The sequence below is a fragment of the Vicia villosa genome, linkage group LG3, assembly GCF_029867415.1.
Source record: "Vicia villosa cultivar HV-30 ecotype Madison, WI linkage group LG3, Vvil1.0, whole genome shotgun sequence".
Taxonomy (NCBI): Eukaryota; Viridiplantae; Streptophyta; class Magnoliopsida; order Fabales; family Fabaceae; genus Vicia; species Vicia villosa.
The window spans coordinates 67,689,489-67,711,190 of NC_081182.1; the positions used below are offsets into that span (position 1 = coordinate 67,689,489).

The 21,702-nt window shown below is 34.2% G+C and overlaps 1 protein-coding gene and 1 long non-coding RNA gene across 6 annotated transcripts; both read right to left on the minus strand.

Moving 5' to 3' along the window:
• Positions 1-193: 193 nt before the first annotated feature.
• LOC131661764 (boron transporter 1-like) lies at positions 194-4,877 on the minus strand. 2 transcript variants are annotated; one of them, XM_058931382.1, is made up of 12 exons: positions 3,697-4,877; positions 3,518-3,600; positions 3,247-3,439; positions 3,012-3,150; positions 2,720-2,891; positions 2,460-2,626; positions 2,182-2,355; positions 1,958-2,053; positions 1,740-1,877; positions 1,336-1,655; positions 843-1,113; positions 194-669 (listed from the first exon to the last, which is right to left on the minus strand). In XM_058931382.1, exons 1-12 carry the CDS (start codon positions 3,798-3,800, stop codon positions 403-405), a joined length of 2,124 nt encoding a protein of 707 aa, XP_058787365.1. In that variant the 5' UTR covers positions 3,801-4,877; the 3' UTR covers positions 194-402. The 2 variants fall into 2 exon arrangements, with proteins under 2 accessions (XP_058787365.1, XP_058787364.1); XM_058931381.1 differs by having other exon boundaries at positions 3,247-3,600.
• A 12,995-nt stretch (positions 4,878-17,872) lies between these two features.
• Positions 17,873-21,373, minus strand: LOC131661765 (uncharacterized). Of its 4 annotated transcripts, none has more exons than XR_009301247.1 (5): positions 21,102-21,373; positions 20,589-20,987; positions 19,770-20,019; positions 18,991-19,154; positions 17,873-18,330 (listed from the first exon to the last, which is right to left on the minus strand). It is a non-coding gene; the product is annotated as an uncharacterized LOC131661765 (long non-coding RNA). The 4 variants fall into 4 exon arrangements; XR_009301246.1 differs by having other exon boundaries at positions 17,876-18,327; XR_009301248.1 differs by lacking the exon at positions 17,873-18,330 and adding an exon at positions 18,340-18,907.
• Between the last annotated feature and the right edge of the window lie 329 nt (positions 21,374-21,702).

Genomic DNA, 21,702 nt, shown 5'->3' on the forward strand with positions numbered 1-21,702 from the left:
ATCTTATCCACATTCTTTATTCCATATATATTGATTTTCAATCTTGAAACAATTCAACTTTAAACAAACACACTTCAAAAGAAGTGTATCATGTCTCATAATCCCTTCATGTATATTTTTTTAAAAATCAGCTAAGCAACATAAAACTAAAATCCAAAAAGAAACATAACAAACATTCATCAATAGCATCAACTTGAAAATGTTCCTGCCCATTTTATATATTGTAAGGAATAGGATTAAAAGGAAACAAAGAAAGACATCAAGAAGATGTCGATGTTTTGTTGTTGTAAAAAAAAAAAAACCCTATAGAACATCACTTAGTACTACTATAATCACTTAGTACTAGTATAATCTGTTAAAGATACATTTTAGCTTTTAAGTTGTGTATCATTTGGATGTTTTTCAAGGAATTTGCTTTAACTTTAACTCCTTTCCGTTTGATCCTGCGCTGCTGCTTTCCCCTCTCAATGCGGTTACTCGAGGGCTAGGAATCGTTCGTGATATTTGCGGGCTATTAGCAGGCCTTATATCTCCTCCTATTGGTGTTGCAGATGAACTAGATGCTTTAGAGCTTTGAGTGCGACGTATCTCTCCGCGACTCCTCGTGATAATCTCATCAAGAATTTCTCCACCACTGACATTGGCCATATTTCCATGGTTACTTAGGTCCTGAAAGGTATATCGACATTAAAACCGTGAACAAGATATGTGATAAGATTAAAACATTTTTGTGTTAATCTGATAAGAGTTTAGTTTTGATACACCATCGACAAATCACAACCGATAACATACGTGATTAACTGTCATGATAAAGATCAAACTAAAATGATTCAAAACCTTACATCAAAGGACATGTTGAAAGCAATGGCCGGTGCTTCCTCGTATGATGCGGCGTCCAACTCTTGTAGATGGGCTCCTTTGAAAAAATGAGGAAGAAAATATTGCCGAACCGGGACAAGAAGCATGATTAACAACGGGAAGAGGACCCCGGCGATTGGTATCCAGGTTATGCCAAAGCAGAGAAGCAAGTAAGCTGTCTGGAACAGAGTAAACAGAGCAATTGCTTTCAAAGGCACAGTCTCAACAAAAGTGGCATGGTGTTCCTCCAGCAGTCTAGAAAGGAAAAGAGAAAAACATCAATCTCGGAAAATAGATCGCTAATAGTCACAAGCTTGCGATAACTTTATTAAGTTGTTTTCAGCTTATTTCCATAACCTCTTTGAGATAGTCGATGGAAACAGTTTATTGTTTATATATAGATAACCGTTTGATTAAGTTGTTTATCCAAAGAGAGCCTTAGAACGGTGACAAAATTGATTAGGAAAATAAACTTACTTGTATCTTCGACTTGGAGCAGTGAAAAGGTACAATATTCTCTCCCAAAACTGATTTCCCGGCAAGCTTTCAATAGCCATGAAGGCAAAGTAACCCCAAAGCACCGAAGTTGGTATCTTCTTCAAAAGAGGCATAGCAGCAACACAAGCCGCAACCATTGATGCCTGCAGTAAATTACTGAGTCGCTGCTCTTTAACTTCGACTGGCATAAGGTCATCAACATCCTTATTCACATCAAAGACGATTTCATCAACAGGAGCATCAATGTATCCATGACTTGAAGCAAGTGCAACGGTAGACTCCTTCAACTCTTTCAGCCCCTGATCGAAGAACAAAACCAAGGGTAACGCAAAAAAGATGATCGCAAATTTAAGATCAATTGGAAATCATAGGATCACGTTTACCAAGGTGGATGGCATTTGGGAAACCAATGGCGTCTGCATTACGTCATATGCTTCTTTCATACTTTCGTAAAACTGACTCAGGTTCATGTTTTTCCCCATGCTCGTTCGTGCAGTAGAGACAAGCTTATGCCGTAAAATCTATTCCGAACAAAGCAATTAGCAAGTTTCCATACATAGCGGAAAGTCCTATATTCAATGGTCAGTAAGAAATATGTTACCTGATGTTTTAGAGTAGCTAAGCTCTTGGTATGCATTGGAGATTGTGGAATCACACCGTTGGAAGGAGGGATTCCAATAAGCCCGCAGAATAAGGTCTGGAAAGTAAAATTGACAAGAATTTAAAATGCAAAAATATTGACTGAGATGGAGTAGAAAGTAGAAATAGGTTATCTGTTTTCATTAACTTCCATTACAATGGATTTCCAAGTATTTCAAAACATACCAAAAATCCGAGGAGTAGTAAGTCATAATGATAAGATGGAGGTTTTCTTAGATTGAACTCTTTTTGCTGCGCGAGTTGTGATGCAACGCTGTGATCGAAGTAGTAAAGCACGGCAATCATAGTTGCTGGTATAAATGCTCCAATAATGTACAATAGAGGCACATTCAACATTTCCTGCAAATTGTAACAAACAATTAGCAACAAAAATTATTATCAATAGTACCAAGTTCGACTTCTACTGATAAATTTTTTTATCCATAATGCATAATCAAATTCACCTTTACAACAGTCCAATTTGAGTATGCACCAGGAGACCATGGATTTGGACTGAAAAGTCGCCTCGGGATTCCCCTTGGGACCTTGTTGACAGGTATGTAAGATACAGCAGTCCATACGAGAATCATTAAGGGGACTCCGTAATCAGCTATAAATCCTCGTAGCCAACCTACAATATATAACAAATTGGTTAAAGAAAAATGAGAATGTCGATTAAACAAATAATTTACCTCAAACTTACAATCTAAAGCATAGTAAGTACCTGTCCCGTAACGCCAGGATCTAGCCTTGCGGCTTCCCAGACCGGTAAAAAGAAGGCCGAACGACAAAACTAAAGCAAACATTCCATTGCCAAACAGCCAAGAGGATTGAAGTGCAATCTGATTGGTACCTTCTGTCTGTGTCTTTGGTACACCAAACTCTTCCACAAGTCCCTTTAAAATGGAGATCATTAACCTTCTTATCAAATACTAGTTTCGTTTTAGGTAACTGTTAACAGAAGGTTCCTAATTCGAAACCGCATACAGAAGTTACAGATTACTAAAGAAAAATACCTTTATAGCCTGCTGCATAAAGAGCATTGCAATTAACAGACCAAATAGTTCACCGGTAAGGCGCGTGAACCGGTTGATTATGGAGCATGCACCGAGAATAGCCAGCAAGAACAGCAACAGTGCAGTCCAAACGCACACCCTAAAACATTATTCGTAAAAAAATATCAACAAAGTTACTTCAGCTCATTAGTAACTCCCTTATAAAAATAAACCGAGTAGGGATTTCCAAAGATACCATCCAGTCCAAGGCAAGAATAATTTGTGTCCTAAATCCTCACGATCCTTTGCGAAATTGTACATGAATGTATACATCAAAACGGTTGGCTCGGCTACACCTAGTATGAGGAGAGGTTGCCCTCCAATAACCGAGTGGACAATACCACATAGTGCAGTTGATGCAAGAGTCTGCACAGCAGTGAGAGTTCCATCTGTATAATATAACTTCTTAGCATATAATATGACATAAACAAACACCAAGAGACTGAACCTGAAAAATATTTGTGTACCAGTAGTTCTCTCGAGTTGCTCGCCAAATGATATAACAGGAATTGCAGAAGCAAAAAATATGTATGTAGTTGGTGCAAGGATCCTATATATAAAACAACAACAAAATTAAATCATTCACAAATTCTCTTTATAATGTTTGGACAATAAAAACAAGCAAGTACATAGTTATATCACAAACCTTGCACCTGCGCGGAATCCACTAGTCCAATCTTGTTTGTAGCACATAATTCTTGCTTTGAAATCATTCTTAATTCCGCGAAAAGGAACAAATGTTTCTTCCATGAAAGTCTTTGAATAGTGCCAATGAACTAGTATTGATTGATCTTATAAGGAAAGAAGATGAAAAATATGCAATTGGAAGATGCTGATTTTTCTGACTCAATTCAAGAGAGCTCTAGAGGTAAAAAAACAGTGCTTATTTAAAGCCGCATACACGAAAATAAAACATAACTCCGGGCAGGGAGACGAGAATTCTACATAACATCATCCTAAACAGAAAAGCTAGAAGCTGGAGTTATTTGTTGATTGTTGAGCACACCAGACTCATAGTGAAGTAAATGAATGAATGAAATCCAGAAAAAAGTATTTACATTTTCAAAGAATCTATGAACAACTTTTGCATATATTGTGTAATGAATGAGAAATGAACTAGTCAGTAATTGAACAAAAAGTACTTGGATTACATATCCAACAGAACAAACACTTCACAAGAAGAAACACTGAACCATAACAAAACCAAGATCCAAAACTACCCTTGTTCTAGATTACAATAAAAACCCTCCATATGCTATATCAAAAGGAACAAAATTTACACCTAGAAACAAGTTACATGTTACACTCTCTCACACACACTCAAATTCAAAGTGAAGTTAATCAAATAAAAGTTATGAATTTATAGCTATGGAGGGCAATAGAATAAAAATTAACGAAAACCCATAATCACAACCTGCATTTTCTATAGTATAAAAGCTCTAAGAAGAATATTCATAAACAGAAGAGAACATTCAAAGATGCAGCTAGATTAGCGAGATTCCATGACTGAGACCATGTTGGGATTCGTTTAAAACACTTTTGAGGATTCAGACATTAATTGAAAAGCAAAAGGGTAGTTTAATCTGAAATCAAAATTACATCTTTCTGCAAAGAGACTTCAAAAAGGAACAATAACAAGAACAAGTTGAAGCAGAACAAAGAAAATGAAGTTGCAGTTACATTAAAGTGAGGAACAGGAATAATGAAGATTCAATGATAAACAAGATTGAGACAAAGAAACAAAGCAAGAGTTTAAGGAGTAATGAAAACGAGAGAGGTATGAAGAAGAAAGAGTGTTTTTTGTGTGACAGTGGTTGAATGGAGTGAAGAAAGTAATTTATTTATATATAAAGAAAATGTTGGAATGAAGAATGATAGTGCGACACATAGACATAGAAAACGGCAAAAGAAATGTGATTAGAGAATAGACAGACATGAGCAAGTTGTTTAGGAGTTTAGGTAAAACTGTTGTCGATAATGATAGTTGATGTTTAATATTTGTAATTCTTATATTTTAACTATCATCTAAAGGCCAACAAAATAAATGAATTTTGTGTGTTGTTCATTTGCTCAACTCTAAAACAAACAAATTTGTCTATAAATAAATATCTAAAAGAAATATGGTATTTTATATGTCATCAATCTAAGATTAAATTAAATTTTTCAAGTTTGAAGTTCATAGGTCTATTTATAGTTTGAATGTTTAAAAGTGCTTTACAAATTGTTACTCAAATTTAAATAATTGGGATACGAGTTATTGGTGAATATGATTTTAAAAAAAATCATTTAAAGTAATTGGGATTCGGGTAAACTCGGACCTAACCCATGAAACGGACTCAACCCGACAATTGAAAAGACATTGAAAATTCTAAAATGAGAGTGAGTTGAAAAAAAGTCATAGTAAAAAGTGAAATATTGAAGTATGAAATCAGTCTCGTCTTCTTCCAAAAAAAATGCATTGTCTTCTTCAATTTCACTACTGAAAACATATACGACAGTACCATTGTAACTTAAACCTTTTTGTATCATCAATCACAAATGATCGGTATCTTTTCTTTGTTTGTTTTTTCGTTTTTTAAGATTCCTTTTGCTTTGGTTTTTATTCTTCTTCTTTGATCATTTTATCATGGTTAATATATTTTTGCGATGTTATCATTTTATCATGTTATTACTAAATGTTGAATAATTATAAATTGAACGATGTTTTAGTTGAATAAAGTTGCTAACTGATCTATAAGTTGGAAGTTGTAATTCTGTGGTTTTAATATTAAGAAGGTTGTTATGTTCCTATGAATAAATATGTTGTGAGTTGTTCAGCTGAATGCTATGTATCATATTTAAAGAAATACAGGTTGCTTTGTTGTTTTATGTTGAAATGTGACATCCTGTTTTATGTTTGAAAATTTTAGCACTCTGATTTTTAATATAAATGTCGGGTAGAAAATGGGGTGTTACAAGTGGTATCAGAGCAGGTCGGTCTGTCCGGCCAGAGTCGTCTAATGTTGTTTATTCCTGTGTATGCGACTAGTGTGTGAAACACTGTCGATACTTGTTTGTTTTCTAGTTGATTGTTGCAGGAGTTGGTTTGAAGCTAAGTGGGGGAGAAGTGGTGCTTCTCGGATATATTCACTTGTAGGATGTTGGTAGATCTTGGAAGCGAGAGAGAGAGCTGGAACTTATGTTCATCAATCTCAAATTCTGATTTATGTAATTATGGAGCAGCTGTTAGTAAAAGAGGCATAACTTTTTACTCGTGATTCTAATTGAAGCGATTCTGGACTTTTTGGAAAGCTTACGAAATTCCCTATAGTTTGCATATAAGATTTGTCTTCAGGAAGTTTACGAAGAGGAAGAAAAGTGCATTTTAATATTTGATTCTAATGCTGATTTTTGGAAAATTCTGCATACGAGAATTCAGGACCAGCCCCATCGCAAGGATGATAACTTTTTACTCGTAAATCGGATTTAAGCGATTCTTGAAGTTCTGGAATCTACACGAAATTCTCTTCACTTTGGAATATAATTTTGTGTTTGGGAGGTCTGTACTGAAAGAGATAAGTGTGTTTGAAGTTGGGTGATTCTTGCTGAAAATTTGGAAAAAGTTGTAGAAGTTGTTGAAGTTATTGGGAAGTTTTGAATTGTGAGTTAGGATCGGAAATGTGAGTCGGCGAGTACAATTTGGAAAAGAGCACTGTTGTAGTTAGTAACGGTGGTTTATGCTCCATCATGGTTGTCGGATATCTATTGGCAAATTGAGGACTTGATCACCCTTAATCTCTTGTTAATAGTAGACGAAATCGTGTTGGATGGTATAGACGTATCTTGCTATCTTGATGGTGAGTAAAGTGAAGGATGCTATAACAAAAATCTGTTGATAAGAGTATGTTGTGATGTTGTATAGTCGAGTATAAGCAAGTTGAGGATGGTTGTGTCAGATAGATTTTCGAGGACGAAAATATCCAAGTGGGGGAGAGTTGTAACGCCCCAAATTTAACTAATTATTTAAATTAAATTAATTAAGGATTTAATAATTGGAAATTGGTCGAAGTTGGGATTTATCGGAGAAATTTGATTATTATGTCGGTTTAAGTTGTTATGTGGTAATTATTATTATATTGGAGTTGTAGAAATAATATAATTATTATATTGGAGTTGTAGAAATAATATAATTATTATTATATTGGAGTTGTAGAAATAATATAATTATTATTATATTGGAATATGAGTTGTTGGTTAGGTTTATTTTATGGTGGTATGTAATAATAAGGAGGTGTAGAGAAGTTGAGCCCAATAGAGGAATATTATTATTATTATTATTATTATTATTATTATTATTATTATTATATATTGGATTAAATGGAATCAGAGGATTAAGTTTATTATAAGAAAGAAATAATAAGGGTTTGGAGCTCTAGAGAAGAAAAAGAGATTTATCGTAGAAAATTGCAAAGCTGCAAAGAAAGAGAAAGAGCGAGGTTGGAACTATGGCGGCAACGAAGTGCAACCGGAATAGAGAGCGACTCCAATCCAAGGTAAGAGTGAGGTTCTAGCTCTATAAACGGGATTATGATGAATGATATGTGGGGTTATGATTGTATGGATTGTCTCTGTTTTGTGTGGTTGTTTGTATCTTTGAGATTGAATTTTGTTGATGTTGAAATTGATTGATGTCTATGAATAAGGTTATAAAAGTTCAATCAATTGTTGTGGGAAATTAACCTAGGGTTTATAATTATTATTATTGAGGAATTAAGTGCAGAAAAACGGATTAATGTTGGTTGAGTATAACTATTATAGTGCTATGTCTCTGTGTTGGTCGAAATTGATTTGCAACTGAATCGAAGGAGGAAAATTGAGTTTTTGGGTTGAGTTATAGGGATTTGGTATGATGGGGTTTGAGATTTGGGATCAAAATCAATGTGTTAAAATTCATGTTTTATGATTCCAATTCACTACTATATGTTAGGTATGAATGAATATGTGTTTGTTTTATGAAAAATAATTGAATTGGTTAGATTTTAATGGAAAAATGCATAAAACCCGTAGCTGTTCCTGGGCAAAAATCTAGTTTTGGAGAAAACTTCAAAAATTCATATATTTTGATCCGTAAGTCCGTTTGAGTCCCCGTTTGAAGCGCTAGAAAGCTAATAATGTGTATTTTCTTATAAAAATAGTTACATGTTCTGGAAATAAAATTTAATTGGTGTGTAATGAAATTTTGTTGTTTCGGTGTATGATACCGGTGTTTGCGCTTTCCGGAAACTTAGAAAATTCATAACTTTTGACTCGGGTGTCCATTTGACGTGCCGTTTGGACCGTTGAAAAGCTAAAATTATGTTCTATCTTATAAAAATATTTTCAAACACAGTAGATGAATTTTGTTGAATCGATATACATTTTCGTGTGTAATGTTGTGTAATTGTCGAACCGGGTGTACGCTATTAATCGTGTGCATGTTATATGAACTTGTGTGATTGAATTGCATGTTGTATGAACTTGTATGATTGAATTGCATGTTGTTACTTCTGTTGTGTTGTTGTTATTGCTATAAGTTGTTGCTTCATACAATTTGTTGATATAAGTTGTTGTCGATATGTTGACTAAGTTGTAGGCCTATGGCCAGTGTTGAAGCGACGTTGAGTACCTCTAATGTTGGTACAGTGTTGAATTGTTGTCGTTGTTGCTTTGTTGTTGTTGTTGTTGTGACGTTGTGGTTGTTGTTGCATGCATACATTTGCATTGTTTAAGTTGGCCTTGATGGCACCACGTTGAAAAGTTGAAGGCTTATGCCTTGGCCTTAATGGCACCACGTTGAAGGCTTACGCCTTGTTGAAATGCCTCGATAACCTGGCATATGTTTAAGTTGGGAGTTTTACTCCAAATGGTACCACATGCATTTGCACAGTTGAGTCGCATTTGAAGTTGTTGTTGTTGTTTCGTTGTTGTTGTTATTACGTTGTTGTTGTTGATATAAGTTGTCGTTATTGTAAGTTGTTGTTATAAGTGGTTGTTGTTATTAAGTTATGATGATTTAAATTGTGAAATAATTATTATAACTATTGTTATAGTTGTTGTTGCTAATTGTTGTTACTAATTGTTGTTATACTTGTTACTGAATATTATTATCATAATTGTTGTTGGTAAATAATTATTATAACCGTTGTTGCTATTTGTTATTATAACTATTGTTTGAATAAGTATGAAGTGGTGATATTGTATGATCTAATCTTAATATATTATTTATCATACGCTTGCTTATATTGTTGGATATCTCACCCCTTCTGTAATGATGTTACCTATTATGGGTAATTGAGCAGGTACTCAAGAATAGCTGTGGAAGTGAAGTAACTTTATGAAGTCTTTAGTTACTGTTAGCTCGAGTCGGTCTTGCTCTGATACGTAGCACTCGGGGGGGTGTTTATGTGTTGTTTCTAAGTTGCTGTTATTACTAATTGTTGAATAATTATAAATTGAACGATGTTTTAGTTGAATAAAGTTGCTAACTGATCTATAAGTTGGAAGTTGTAATTCTGTGGTTTTAATATTAAAAAGGTTGTTATGTTCCTATGAATAAATATGTTGTGAGTTGTTCAGCCGGATGCTATGTATCATATTTAAAGAAATACAGGTTGCTTTGTTGTTTTATGTTGAAATGTGACATCCTGTTTTATGTTTGAAAATTTTAGCACTCTGATTTTTAATATAAATGTCGGGTAGAAAATGGGGTGTTACAATAGGGACTAAAATTCTAAAAATAAAAAGGAATAAATAGACTAAAATTTGGGATTTTAAAATAGGAGAACCAAAACCTAAAAAATTAATAATAGAAAGACCCAAATTATAATTAAGTCTTAAAAAAATTTCAATCAGCATACTATTTAGATATTTTTTATAGGTAAACCAAAAATTACCTATATAACATGAAAAAAAAAAAAATAGTATTAACCTTAGTTTTCTAGTTTTATGGTTTTTTTAAAATATGCATGAAGGGGTTGTGAGACACGATACACTTTCTTTGAAGTGTGTTTGTTCAAAAGTAATATATATGGAATAAAGAATGTGGATTAGATAAATGTTAATAAAACACATTTTTAAATGTATAGTATACTTACCTAAAAGATATATGACTTATGTTTGGGTTATATTAAAGTAGTGGGGTGACAAGAATTCTCTAAATGTATTTGTCATGAAAAATATCGATCATTACTTTTTGTTTCTACTTTTAATATGCACTTGGAAAAGGGATGATGAGGTGTTGGGATTCCTTGACTGTATTTTTGGGAAGAAACATGGGTGACTTTGATGTCTATGTACACATGCATTAGTGCACAAAATAATAGTACTATCATTTGCACATTTATTTGTAGAGTAGAGTGTATGTAAATTATTACAATATGATGATAACAAAAGCAAGAGGATATTGTAAAAACAAAACTAAAAATGAATTATTTATAGGCGAGATTTTTGATACTCTGAATAGAGGGTGAAAATAAGTTGTACTCCCTCTGGTCCCATTTATAAGAAAAGATTCTCTTTTTAGATACATTGAATAAATAATGTATCTGGACAACATACTGTCTAGATACATTATTTATTCAATGTATCTAAAAAGAGAATATTTTCTTATAAATGGGACCGGAGGTAGTACTAAATTAGGTTTTTGTCAAACTTAAACTAAATTTGATTTACTAAAATATTTAAAATTTAAGTCTCACACATATTTTGTTATAGGCTTATTTTTAGTTTTGAATTTGATTTTTTTTTAAATTCAATGAACTATTTATCTACTTAAAAGCATATTTTATTTGAACATATACAAACAAATAATTTAACTAATATTTAGATAAATTAAAAAGCTAAAGACCAATAAAACTAAATATTTATTTGCAATAACTTATTTGAATTTTATAAGTTAAGACTATTTATTTAAAAAACTTATGAAAACTTCATAAGGCGTTTTTAGTTTATTTTTATAAAATTTTCAAAATACTTAAACTTAATTCAGATGTAAAAAAAACAAAGTAAAAATAACGATATTATTGAGACTTAATTTATTAAAAAATCATTTATGATTGAACATTTTATAAAATAAACTTATAAAAAATTTAAACTTTTTCTATTTAATTTTTTTTTAATCTAATCTAAACATCTGAAGACTGGACTTAGGGGTGAGAATAGATCAGACTAACTAACAGGAGTATACGACCTAGCATATATAGGTCTAGGTTAGACTAGAGTTTTTTTCTAAATAGAAAAGACTTAAGCTTTTTTATAAGCCTATTTAACTAAAAATGTTAGGCCACATACCATAAAAAAATCTTTAACTATATCAGACAAACATATGGATAACTTTATCATTATTATATTGTGTTTTGTACTATGAATTAAGATAGGAACAATAAAACTTAATTATCTTGAAGGACTTGTGAAAGTCACTTTAAAAAAATCTTATGAACAATGTTATAAGTCGTAGTCAAAAGTTATTTTTATAAATTCTCTCAAATAAATAGTATCACAAAATTTGTGCTAACAGATAAACTCGAATGATTCAATGAAAACAAACATTAGTCACATTGATCTTTTAATTTGTTAGTGTATTTTACATTAGTTGAATTGTTTATTTACAAATGTTCAAATGAATCAGATTTTTAAGTAGGTTAGAAGGCCAATCAGACCTTTAAATAGGCTAGACTCAGACCTAAAAATAAGTCTATAATAGACTACATATCAGACTTAGTCTTAAAATTTTTTAGCCGATTAGACTCAGGCTTGACAAAGTCTAACTCGACTCAGCTTATTTTCACCGCTAGCTAGATTATAAGTCTCTCTTAACCGAGGTAGTTTATTCCACCCTTAAGTGCGATTAAGATTAGATGGTTGGATCACTCCCAACGGTGGACTCAAGAAGAGGTTGTGACATGATGTCTTAGGATACTAGCTAGGTGTATATTTTCTTGAAGAAGAGTGTATGATATGATGGGTTAGGTATATTTTCTTGATGAAGAGTGTATGATATGATGGGTTAGGTTGCTAGCTAGGTGTATATTTTTTCTTTATTACGAAACAAGAGTCTCCTCTAATAAGGGTTTTTGGGAACCTAATGGTCCCATATTTCATCTCATGGTTAACACTTTACCTAATATCATGAGCAGTTGAGCACTAACCAGTGTCCTATCAAACCTTTGCATCATCTCTTGCTTTTCAATAATGGCACAATGATAGTACATTGATACCTTTTTATCTACACAACTTGTCCTATCCGGTTCAAGATGCCTTAGTTGTTAGGTCATTCAATTTCAAAGTCAAGGTTTCAAGACTTTAATTAAAGACAATAACTAATTAATTAATCTATATGTCTTTGTTATGTACTAATTAGTATTGATCTACCATTGCAATATTTTAATCATGGAAAGTGTGAGAAGTGGAGAAAGTTAGTTTTCAACATATAATAACCATACATATTGTATATTTAAGTCTAAGTTTTCTCCTCTAATCAAGACATAATTTTAGATTATATGATCCAAATTGGTATAGATTTGAAAAGTAGGACGATATATGATTCAGAAATCTAGTTTGTCTACTATGTAAAAAAGAGCATGTTTACTTGAGATACTTTAAAAAGTTAATGGGGTGAGGATTCGTGTGATCAAGGAGGACCCATCTTGCTAGATAAGAAACATAACTTAGTGGAAAGCATACAATCTTTCCACTTGTCTCATACGTACTTAGAACTACCGTCCAAAACTATAACACCATACTAAACTTCGACACTCAATGTAGAAATGAAACCAAAAAAGTCCATGGATTACAAAGGCTTGTTGGAATATATGAGAATGTTAGCGGGTGAATTGGGGAAAAAAAGAAAATTTCTTTATCCACCTTCTTATAAGATGTATCTTCGAAGTATTTTTTTTTATAAAATTTTTCCAGATTTCGGAGGTGCACTTCCGAAAACACCAAATGGGGGGTGTTTTCGGAGATGCACTTTCAAAAACACATTTTTTCACATTTTGGGGGGTTTCAGAAATGCACTTCCGAATTATGCAGAAATTGTGTTTTTTTTTTAATGTTTTTCTTAACAATCTGATATTTTTAATTAAACGAATACGCCGAATAAAATAAACGACATATCAACATAAAATCCAAGTAATATATATACAAAACGAGTAATAGTGTGCGAAATAAAATCTGAGTACAAGAAAAAAAACTCAAACCCCTACTGGGTATGCCTAACCCTCACTCCCTAGGACCTCCTCTGCCTCCTATATGCCGCCGCACGACCCACGTCACCGACGATCCTCTCCACCACGGCGACTGCCTCTGGACCACCCTGATCAATGATACCTCGGTCCAACGCGTCCCGCCCAAGCATCTCTATCCACTGGCAGATCGGCAGGAGATCAATGGCATGGTCATCCTCGGCCTGCTGGTTCTCCAGGAGCTCCCCGTATGCTGACCGAGGAGCGCTGGGAGCGTCGGATGTCATCAGAAGATGTGACACCCGATAGAACCATGTGACATACCCCTCCACACTGTGCCAGTCCTGGGTGACCTGCATGCGACGATACTCCTCCGGGACCACATGGCGCTCCCAATCCGCAAATATGCCAGTGAGCTGCACTCGGGTAACTGTGTCGAGAGCAGCCTCAAAAGGTGACCTGGGTATCATCTGCACAAATCCAAACTGTCGCATGCACCGCTCAAGGAGATACGTCACCATGGTGTTGGTCCCGCATGCCAACCAGCCAGAATATAACGAGATGATGTCAAAGGCGACAACAACAGTGTAGTCGCTGAATGGCCTCCAAGTGATGTCATCGTGAGCTGTGCGGTCGAGGTACCCACGATATGGTCCCACTGTATTGTTCCCCCTTTGGAGAACGTATCGGGCGGCCCTGGGCATGGCGTCCTCGTACGCCGGATCAATAGCGAAGCCGTGGATGCGGGGGAAGTAGGAGATGATCCAGCCCTGAAACACAAACACGATAATGTATTAAAAATAAATACGAAACATAAATAAATGTGAATCAATTAAAATGAAACGTATCGTCAGGAGTGTGGCGGATCCGGTCAATTGTCTGGTCCTCCAGTTGGAGGCCTCATTCAGTTTTTGGTATAGGTATACCAGAATAGCTGACCTCCAGTTCCACTGGTGAACAGTAGTCAAGTCCATGAAGTAGCGGAGGTAGGTCACGTTGATGTATCTTGCACTCTTGTCCAAAAAGAGTGCAGTGCCTGCCAAAAATATAAACCAGCACCGGAGAGCGCAAGCACAGTGATACTCCATAAATAGGCCGTTCTCCGCATCCTCGGCTTCGACCGCCGCCACCAAGTGGTGCTCGTAATAAATGCTCAGTGTAGAGAATCGGATATGAGGCCCATTTGTCGTCCGGCACTCAAAATCAACCATATCTGGCTCCATACCCAGATAGATCGTCATCTAGTCGATCGTATCGACCCTCTGGATTCGGGAATGGTCCAGCAGCATCCCCCTAATCGACAAGTGGAGAAGACACTGCACATCGTGCAAGGTGATCGTCATCTCCCCTACCGGTAAGTGGAAAGAAGACGTCTCCCTGTGCCACCGCTCCACAAAGGCCCCCTGCATGTCGTGGCTGATGGTGGTGTACCCCGTCATGCACAGCCCACCTAGCCCTGAAGTTGTCACCGCGTCGTTAAACCACTGCGCATCTGGTTTAAAGAGAGCGAAAATCTTCCGGGCGTGGTTCACCATTATTAAAGTTTGTCTCTCCTGTTACAACAAAAACAAAACAAAAAACATTGTTAATTAGACCGTTAAGAAAATGTGGAATAAAAAGCTAAATAAAAAACGATTAAAATAATAAAGTCGGACAAATTATAAAAAATACCTCTCCCTCCCAGACACGTCGAGCGACGTGATCGTGGTAGGAAATCAGCACGGACGTGTCACTGGACCCTCCTGGGTAGTCCTCCTCCTCCTCCCCGTGCGGAGGGTCAACATCTGGTACCTCCTCCGCCTCTTGGTATCTAACTTCCTCCTCCTCCTCTCGTACCTCCTACTGACGGGAAGAAAAGACCCGAGCCAGACGACTCCTCGATCCAGATGAGGAAGTACCCTCGTCCATCTGCACGGGTACTCGGACACAACCTCGTCCACGCGTCGATGCCAGCTGCGCCGCCCGCTCGCGTCTAGCCGACGCTGTCTGAGTCTCTCTCCCCTGTCTGAGTCTCTCTCCCTTGTCTGATGCGTGCTGGGTTGCCTGCCATATTCCTGAAACAACTGAAATCCAAAAGAATGCAAAACAATTCAAAAAAATAAATAAAAAACCACTTCTGGACACATTTCGGAAGTTCATTTCTGAAACTGGTGAGGGAGGTGTTTTCAGAAATGAACTTCCGGAACACCTTTGCGAACCAACTTCTGCAACTTCCATGGCAGACCCCAACAGGGCCGGCCCAACATATTTTGAGGCCTAAGGCGAAATGTAAAATTAAATATTTTTAATATAGTTAAAAAATTTCTAAAATTTATATAATTTAGGTATTTTAAGATGTAAAATATTAAATTATTATAATCAATTTTATTTAGTAATAAAATTAGCTCATTTAGACACTCTTCTCGTAAAATAAATAAAATAATAATAATTAAAAAATAATGTCACAATTATAAAAAAATAATTTAGATATTAAGTCTCCTATAATATTAAAGAGTTAAAAAAATTTATTATCTATGCCAATGACTTTTAAAATAACAAATCAAACAATATATATTGTAGATGTTTGTTATTATTATATATTCTAAATAGATGTTATCATTTAATTATGTATAATATAATTTAAAATGTTATTTTTAAAAAAAAACCAATTAAATAAAATTATATAAATATGAACTAAAGATGTGAGGCCCTAGGCGGTAGCCTTGGTGGCCTACCCCTAGGGCCGGCCCTGGACCCCAAAATCCAATGCTCAAACATTTTATGATGCTTCTAAACAACCTAAATACTACTAACAACCTACCCCTATATCATTTTTGTAATTTCTAACAACTCTAACATGCATTTGAATTATGGATCTAAGGATTATGAAACTTGCAAATTGAAGTGATTGAGAAGATTTTGAATGTAGTAGAGCAAGTAGAAACAACCTTTGATGTAGCCTCGGAACTTGGTTTTGAAAAAAATCTCTTTGAGGAAGTGTTGATGGTGATTTAGGGTAAATGAATTGGGGGGAGGGGCTGTTTTGCTAAATCTGCAAAACGCGCAGTATTTCCAAAATGCACTTCCGAAATCCTATTTTCGGAAATGCACTTCTGAAATAAGACAAATTTTGAAGAAAAAAAAGGCGCTTTCGGAGATGCATCTCCGAAAACGCCTTTTTTGCATTTCGAAAATGCATTTTCGAAACAGGGGGCATTTTGGGGTTTTCATCAGGGGTCACCAAGAAAACAGGGGTGTTGATAAAGAAATTTCCAAAAAAAAAAGGTTAGAAGTTTTGTATTGATTAGTTTGCATAAATTGATTAGCTTTCAATGACACTAGTGGGAATCGTGTGTTCGCACGGATTCTGATGTATACCGCATATATGTTACTAGTTTGTCATGAGAATTAAACTAAATAAAAAATTATTAAAAAAAGAAAGAAAAAAATAGATTACAAGATAATTGTATAAATTTTTTAAATAAATTATTGTTCAAGAAAAATTATTAAACACAAAATTTGTAAAAAATCAATTGAGAAAATTAAAAAAAATAATATTTTTTTTAAGATTGACAGAATTGTAATAATAAAAGGATTTCTATTGTTTAATAAATGAGATAAATAAATATTCAAAATTAAGATTAGTTGAAAATCAATAGAAACATAATTTTACTTAAAAGTTCAAAAAGAGAATGATATAAAAGAACTAATTTTGATGTTGTATTTATTAAAATTTGGACTATGATTTAAAATATTAAAAAAATAAAAAATTAGTAGTATAACTCATAAGTTTTATTTTTACTTTTTTTATCCGTGCATTCACACGGTACATGTGTGTTATCTGTGTTCTTCGCACGGTACTGATGTGTTACTCGTGCGTGTGTACGGTACTAGTGTATCTTAAATAATATATATCTTAATTTTTCATATATTATATTAAATAATTTTATATCTTAAATTAAAAAATAATTTCAAAATAAAAATATAAGATACATAAATAATTAAAAAAAAACAAAATATTTATAGCGTGTTTGGATTAATACATTATTTTCACTTTTATTTTCTTTAATTGTACAAAAAAATATAATAACCTGTGCATTTGCACGAAATTTGATATGGTTATCCATGCGCTTACACGGTACTTGTGTGTTACCTGTGCGTTCGCACGGTATTGGTGTGTTACGCACGCTTTTGTTTTACTACAAGAGTTCATTATTCTTAAAAGAAAAACGTATTTCTAAAAGAAAAATAAAATTGTTTTATTAAAAATGTTTTACATCAATAATATATATTTCGATTTTTTATATATTAATTTAAAAAATATTTATCTTAAACTAAAATTAATTTCAAAATAAAAATATTAATAACATAAATAATTAAAAAAAACAAATCATTTTTCCTTGTGTTTAGATTCATACATGTTTGAATTCATGCAACTCATGGCTCACAAAATTTATTTTTCATCAATTTCATTCAATAGAGTTGGGCTTCCCTGCCTTTAAAAGATGAAGGTATTCATTATTCAGTTTTAGAGTATAGATATCAGACTAATGTCGTCAGTTTTTTAAATATACATATTTACACACTTTTTCGTTTTAAAGTTATAAAAAAGGACATATGAGAAGAAAATAGATATATGGCCTTAGTAAACAAAATTAACAATTGATAAATTATATTGATTTATGCCAACCATGATCACAATAGAATGCCAGAGAGAAAAAAATACATATAACAGAAGATGGTGAAAGTAATCAAGTACATATATGTATATGAAACCAAATTCACCAAAATAGGAGGATTCTAATAATCAACTTAAGACATAGTCACTTTTTTTCATCTGGCACAAAGACTTTATATGTATTGGACTTGAACTCTTTCTCTATTCTCTTCCCACCATTTCCTTGCATCTTCGTCTCCAAATCTCTGTCGGCTACAAAAATAACGTATGCATAAACACGTAACCTGAACCTAACACGATGAAGCTCCTTGTTCCCATCCGGTAACCGCTTGATAGTAATAAACACAACAGGCTATCTCTTGCAATTTGCTGAAAAATAGCTCATATTTAGAAGAGGCCCTTGATGCTTCCATGGAGGACCCTGCTGCATGCATTTCTTAGTTACTACTTCCTTGATATTTACATTTTATTATTTGGTTCAGAGACTTGCATGTCATTCATTGTAAAAGGGAGAATAAGGAAGAAGTAAAAATAAAAGCTATAATTTATTTTCTTTCAGCTGAGTTTGACATGAAAAATATATCATCTAACAGTTATACCAAATGTCCATCGTACATGACAAAATTTGAGTAACCAAAATTTAAAGGGCCCTGTGTTCATCCCTTAACAAGTGAACATAAACTTTCTATGTCTAAAGAATTAAGGGTGGTGAGTAATAATTGATACAGAAGGTATAGGCAACTTTTTGGCAATTAGCAGTATTAAGAAACACTTCATATTCCTAGGCCGTCCAGCGTAGGCGTAACTTTACTCTCACATAATAACTTCAATTTATGCACATTAAACCACATCAGGAGAAACAATTGTGCTTTATATAAGTTTCTTGCGAAAAATCATGAAGGAGTTATTATCGTAAGATATTGTGCAGGATCATCCATAGAAGTAGTGCCTAGGATTACTTCTCTTATTAGTTTTGTTGTCAGTTTGTGACAAACACGTAGCTGGAAATAACAAAATAATCTTAAGATGGGATTACAGTTGCGAAATCCCAGATATTGTTGCAGCAGTTCTTTATCTTATTTACCTCAGATCGAGTAGCCCCACCAATAATAAACACAAAGATTCTTTTTTCCATCTTCTTGAAGTCACCAGATACGTTCTTTAACACTGCAAGCTTAGCTTCTGAACCAAATTTGTATCCATATATACTTGGCAAAAGCTGACTTGTTGGAAACAAACTCCTAGTACCTATAAAATGCAGAAAATTTCATTCAGCCTAAGCATTCTTTCAGGATATCATTATCAATTACTGTCAGGTGCATTTTGTGCAGCTTGAGGTGGAATGCTAATCAATTAGGAATTCAATTTATTTAAGTTTCTATAATAAACTAAACATGATCATGTCTCTACTTTGTCCTACATGCATAGAAAATATGCATCGAAGACATTTGGACATCTCAAAAACAAAGCTGAACTATCTCCTCAACCAAAAGACAATAAGTCAACTATATTTCAAGAGCCAAACTAATATTTCCATAGCATATATTTCAGAAAGACTACAATATTTCAAAAGTATATTTCTTAAATTATCAATTGATATCCTCATATAAGGAAGAAGTAATGAAAATATCAAAACCATCAGAATGCAGTCAGTAATTAGCCTACCAACATCGGAAAATAAAGAATACAATGAGAGAACTCTAACTTTAAGAGAATTGTGCTAATAAACTTAGTTTACATTCATTGTTTCACTATAGTACAGTATGTTAGCCCAAGCTAGGGATTTTCATGACAGGTTAGGATCAAGGACTGTACTTTCCTTGACACCGTGAACAAATTAGTACTCAATTTGTAGAGTATTACCTTGACGCTGGATGGAGCTCAATATATATGGATGGAGAAATTATTCTCCTTGCCAGATTGTTCTAGTGTTGTGATCATTGTATGTATTGGCGGCCTTGAAGTCAAAGTTTTGCCGGCAATATCATCTTGCAACTCCACATTAGATTTCGACCCATTCGAAGTATAAACCATGTATAATAATTCAAACGTTATGACAAAAATTGACACGCAACAGATTCATTCCAGCTAATGTAACCTTCCGATTTAGCACCTGAAAAGTTTGGCATAATAGCCACAACAGTTTACTTTAGCAGCCGTTTGATCACGTTTAACATCTTGACATCGATATCATGCTGAAGCACGAATATGTACAACACTTGATCACAACAATAATATGACATCTAACGATATTTTGATAACGCCAATTACGTCTCACCCATGTCAACAAAACATATAAAATACCTAACATATAATATCAGAAGTAGGGTCATGCCAATACAAAGATCATACAGTATCTGTGCACATGTATTTCAACTTAAGTAATGATAACCACTAGAAAACAGTTAACATAATGCATACGAACTACTTATATTTTGTTGGCGATGATGATGCGATCCTTCATGAATCGTGTCCAACAAGGATTATTAACCGACACAGCAAACTCAGTTATCATGTTATAGAAAAATGTGAGCAAGATCTTCTACAAGTCTATCTTAGCTGGCCTTTTATAAATATTAGTGTACAGTAACAAATGGTTGATTGATTCATTTGCTGATGTTAAGATTCAGACAGTGATTTATCTTACTAAACATGAGTAAGATTCAGACAGTGATATCCCACCTCGTGAGGTTTCCCCGTCCATTTCTCTTCACCATAAAGCTTTTCATATTTATCTTCTAGAGTACCTGGTGAACATGTAATGTGATACTGAAAGTGAAAATAGGAAATCTCAATAAGCATAACTAATATTACAGAAGTAGTAAAAAGAATTTGGTTCGTCGTCAGAAATCTGTAACAAAACATAAATAGAAAATGTCCAACATAAATCATTTCAAATCGGACCACCACCACACTCGTCACGAAATTCCGTTTCCACCACCTACAAACTCATTGCTGCTAACCCATTTCAACCACCACCACCACACTCGTCGTCGCAGGCTCGTTTCCACCACCACCACTCTCATCACTGGTAACCCATAGTCGCCATTCATATTATTCTTCTTCACCGTTGAAACACACCTAAAACCAAAAATCGCACCCACAAAAATCAAATATCACAGATTTGAAACCGAAATTTTTTGGGATTAGGGTTTATCAATTTCATTTATACAAACTGAAAGGGAAAAATCATACCTAAAAGAAGGAAGACTACAGACTGCATGATACCAAAAGAAGAAGAAGAAGAAAGATAATATGTTTTAACTTAGATAAAGAGAAAGAGAATGGGGAGAAAGAGAAAGAGAAGGAATAGAAAGAAGGGGGAAGAGAAATGAATGAGAGATAAGAGGATGGTGGTGAGATAGAAAAAGATAAAGAAGAACATAGTGGCAGAGGAAGAAAGATTGAAGTGATAGAAAGACCCGTGAAAAAGGACAAGAGAGAGAGAGAGTGAAGATTCCAAAAAAATGAATTAAAGTAGGTTACATTATCAAAGGCAAAAAGCAGCAACTATGTATTTGGAATCATAGAATATAATAAAGCTACCAATCGTTAGTTGGTCCAGTGGTGATTGGCGCTGGACTTGGTAGGGAGAACCACGGTTCGATCCCCCGCAACTGCGATCGGGAGGGGGATGGAACCACTTGATGCCAGAACTCGCCCCCGAACCGGACTAAACCGGTGGTATAAAGCCAAAAAAAAAAAAAAGGCAACTTGGACACTTGTCAAACTCTCGGCTATTCTATTATATTGATATGTTACTAAAAAGGAAAGTTTAAATTAATAAAATTCTATT

Coding starts and splice junctions, on each gene's coding strand:
- LOC131661764 (XM_058931381.1), bottom strand. CDS start 3,800: ATGGAAGAAACATTTGTTCCTTTTCGCGGAATTAAGAATGATTTCAAA. Junction 2,356..2,459: donor CAAATTGGACTGTTGTAAAG/GTGAATTTGATT, acceptor TACAATTTGCAG/GAAATGTTGAATGTGCCTCT. Junction 2,054..2,181: donor TACTACTCCTCGGATTTTTG/GTATGTTTTGAA, acceptor TTTACTTTCCAG/ACCTTATTCTGCGGGCTTAT.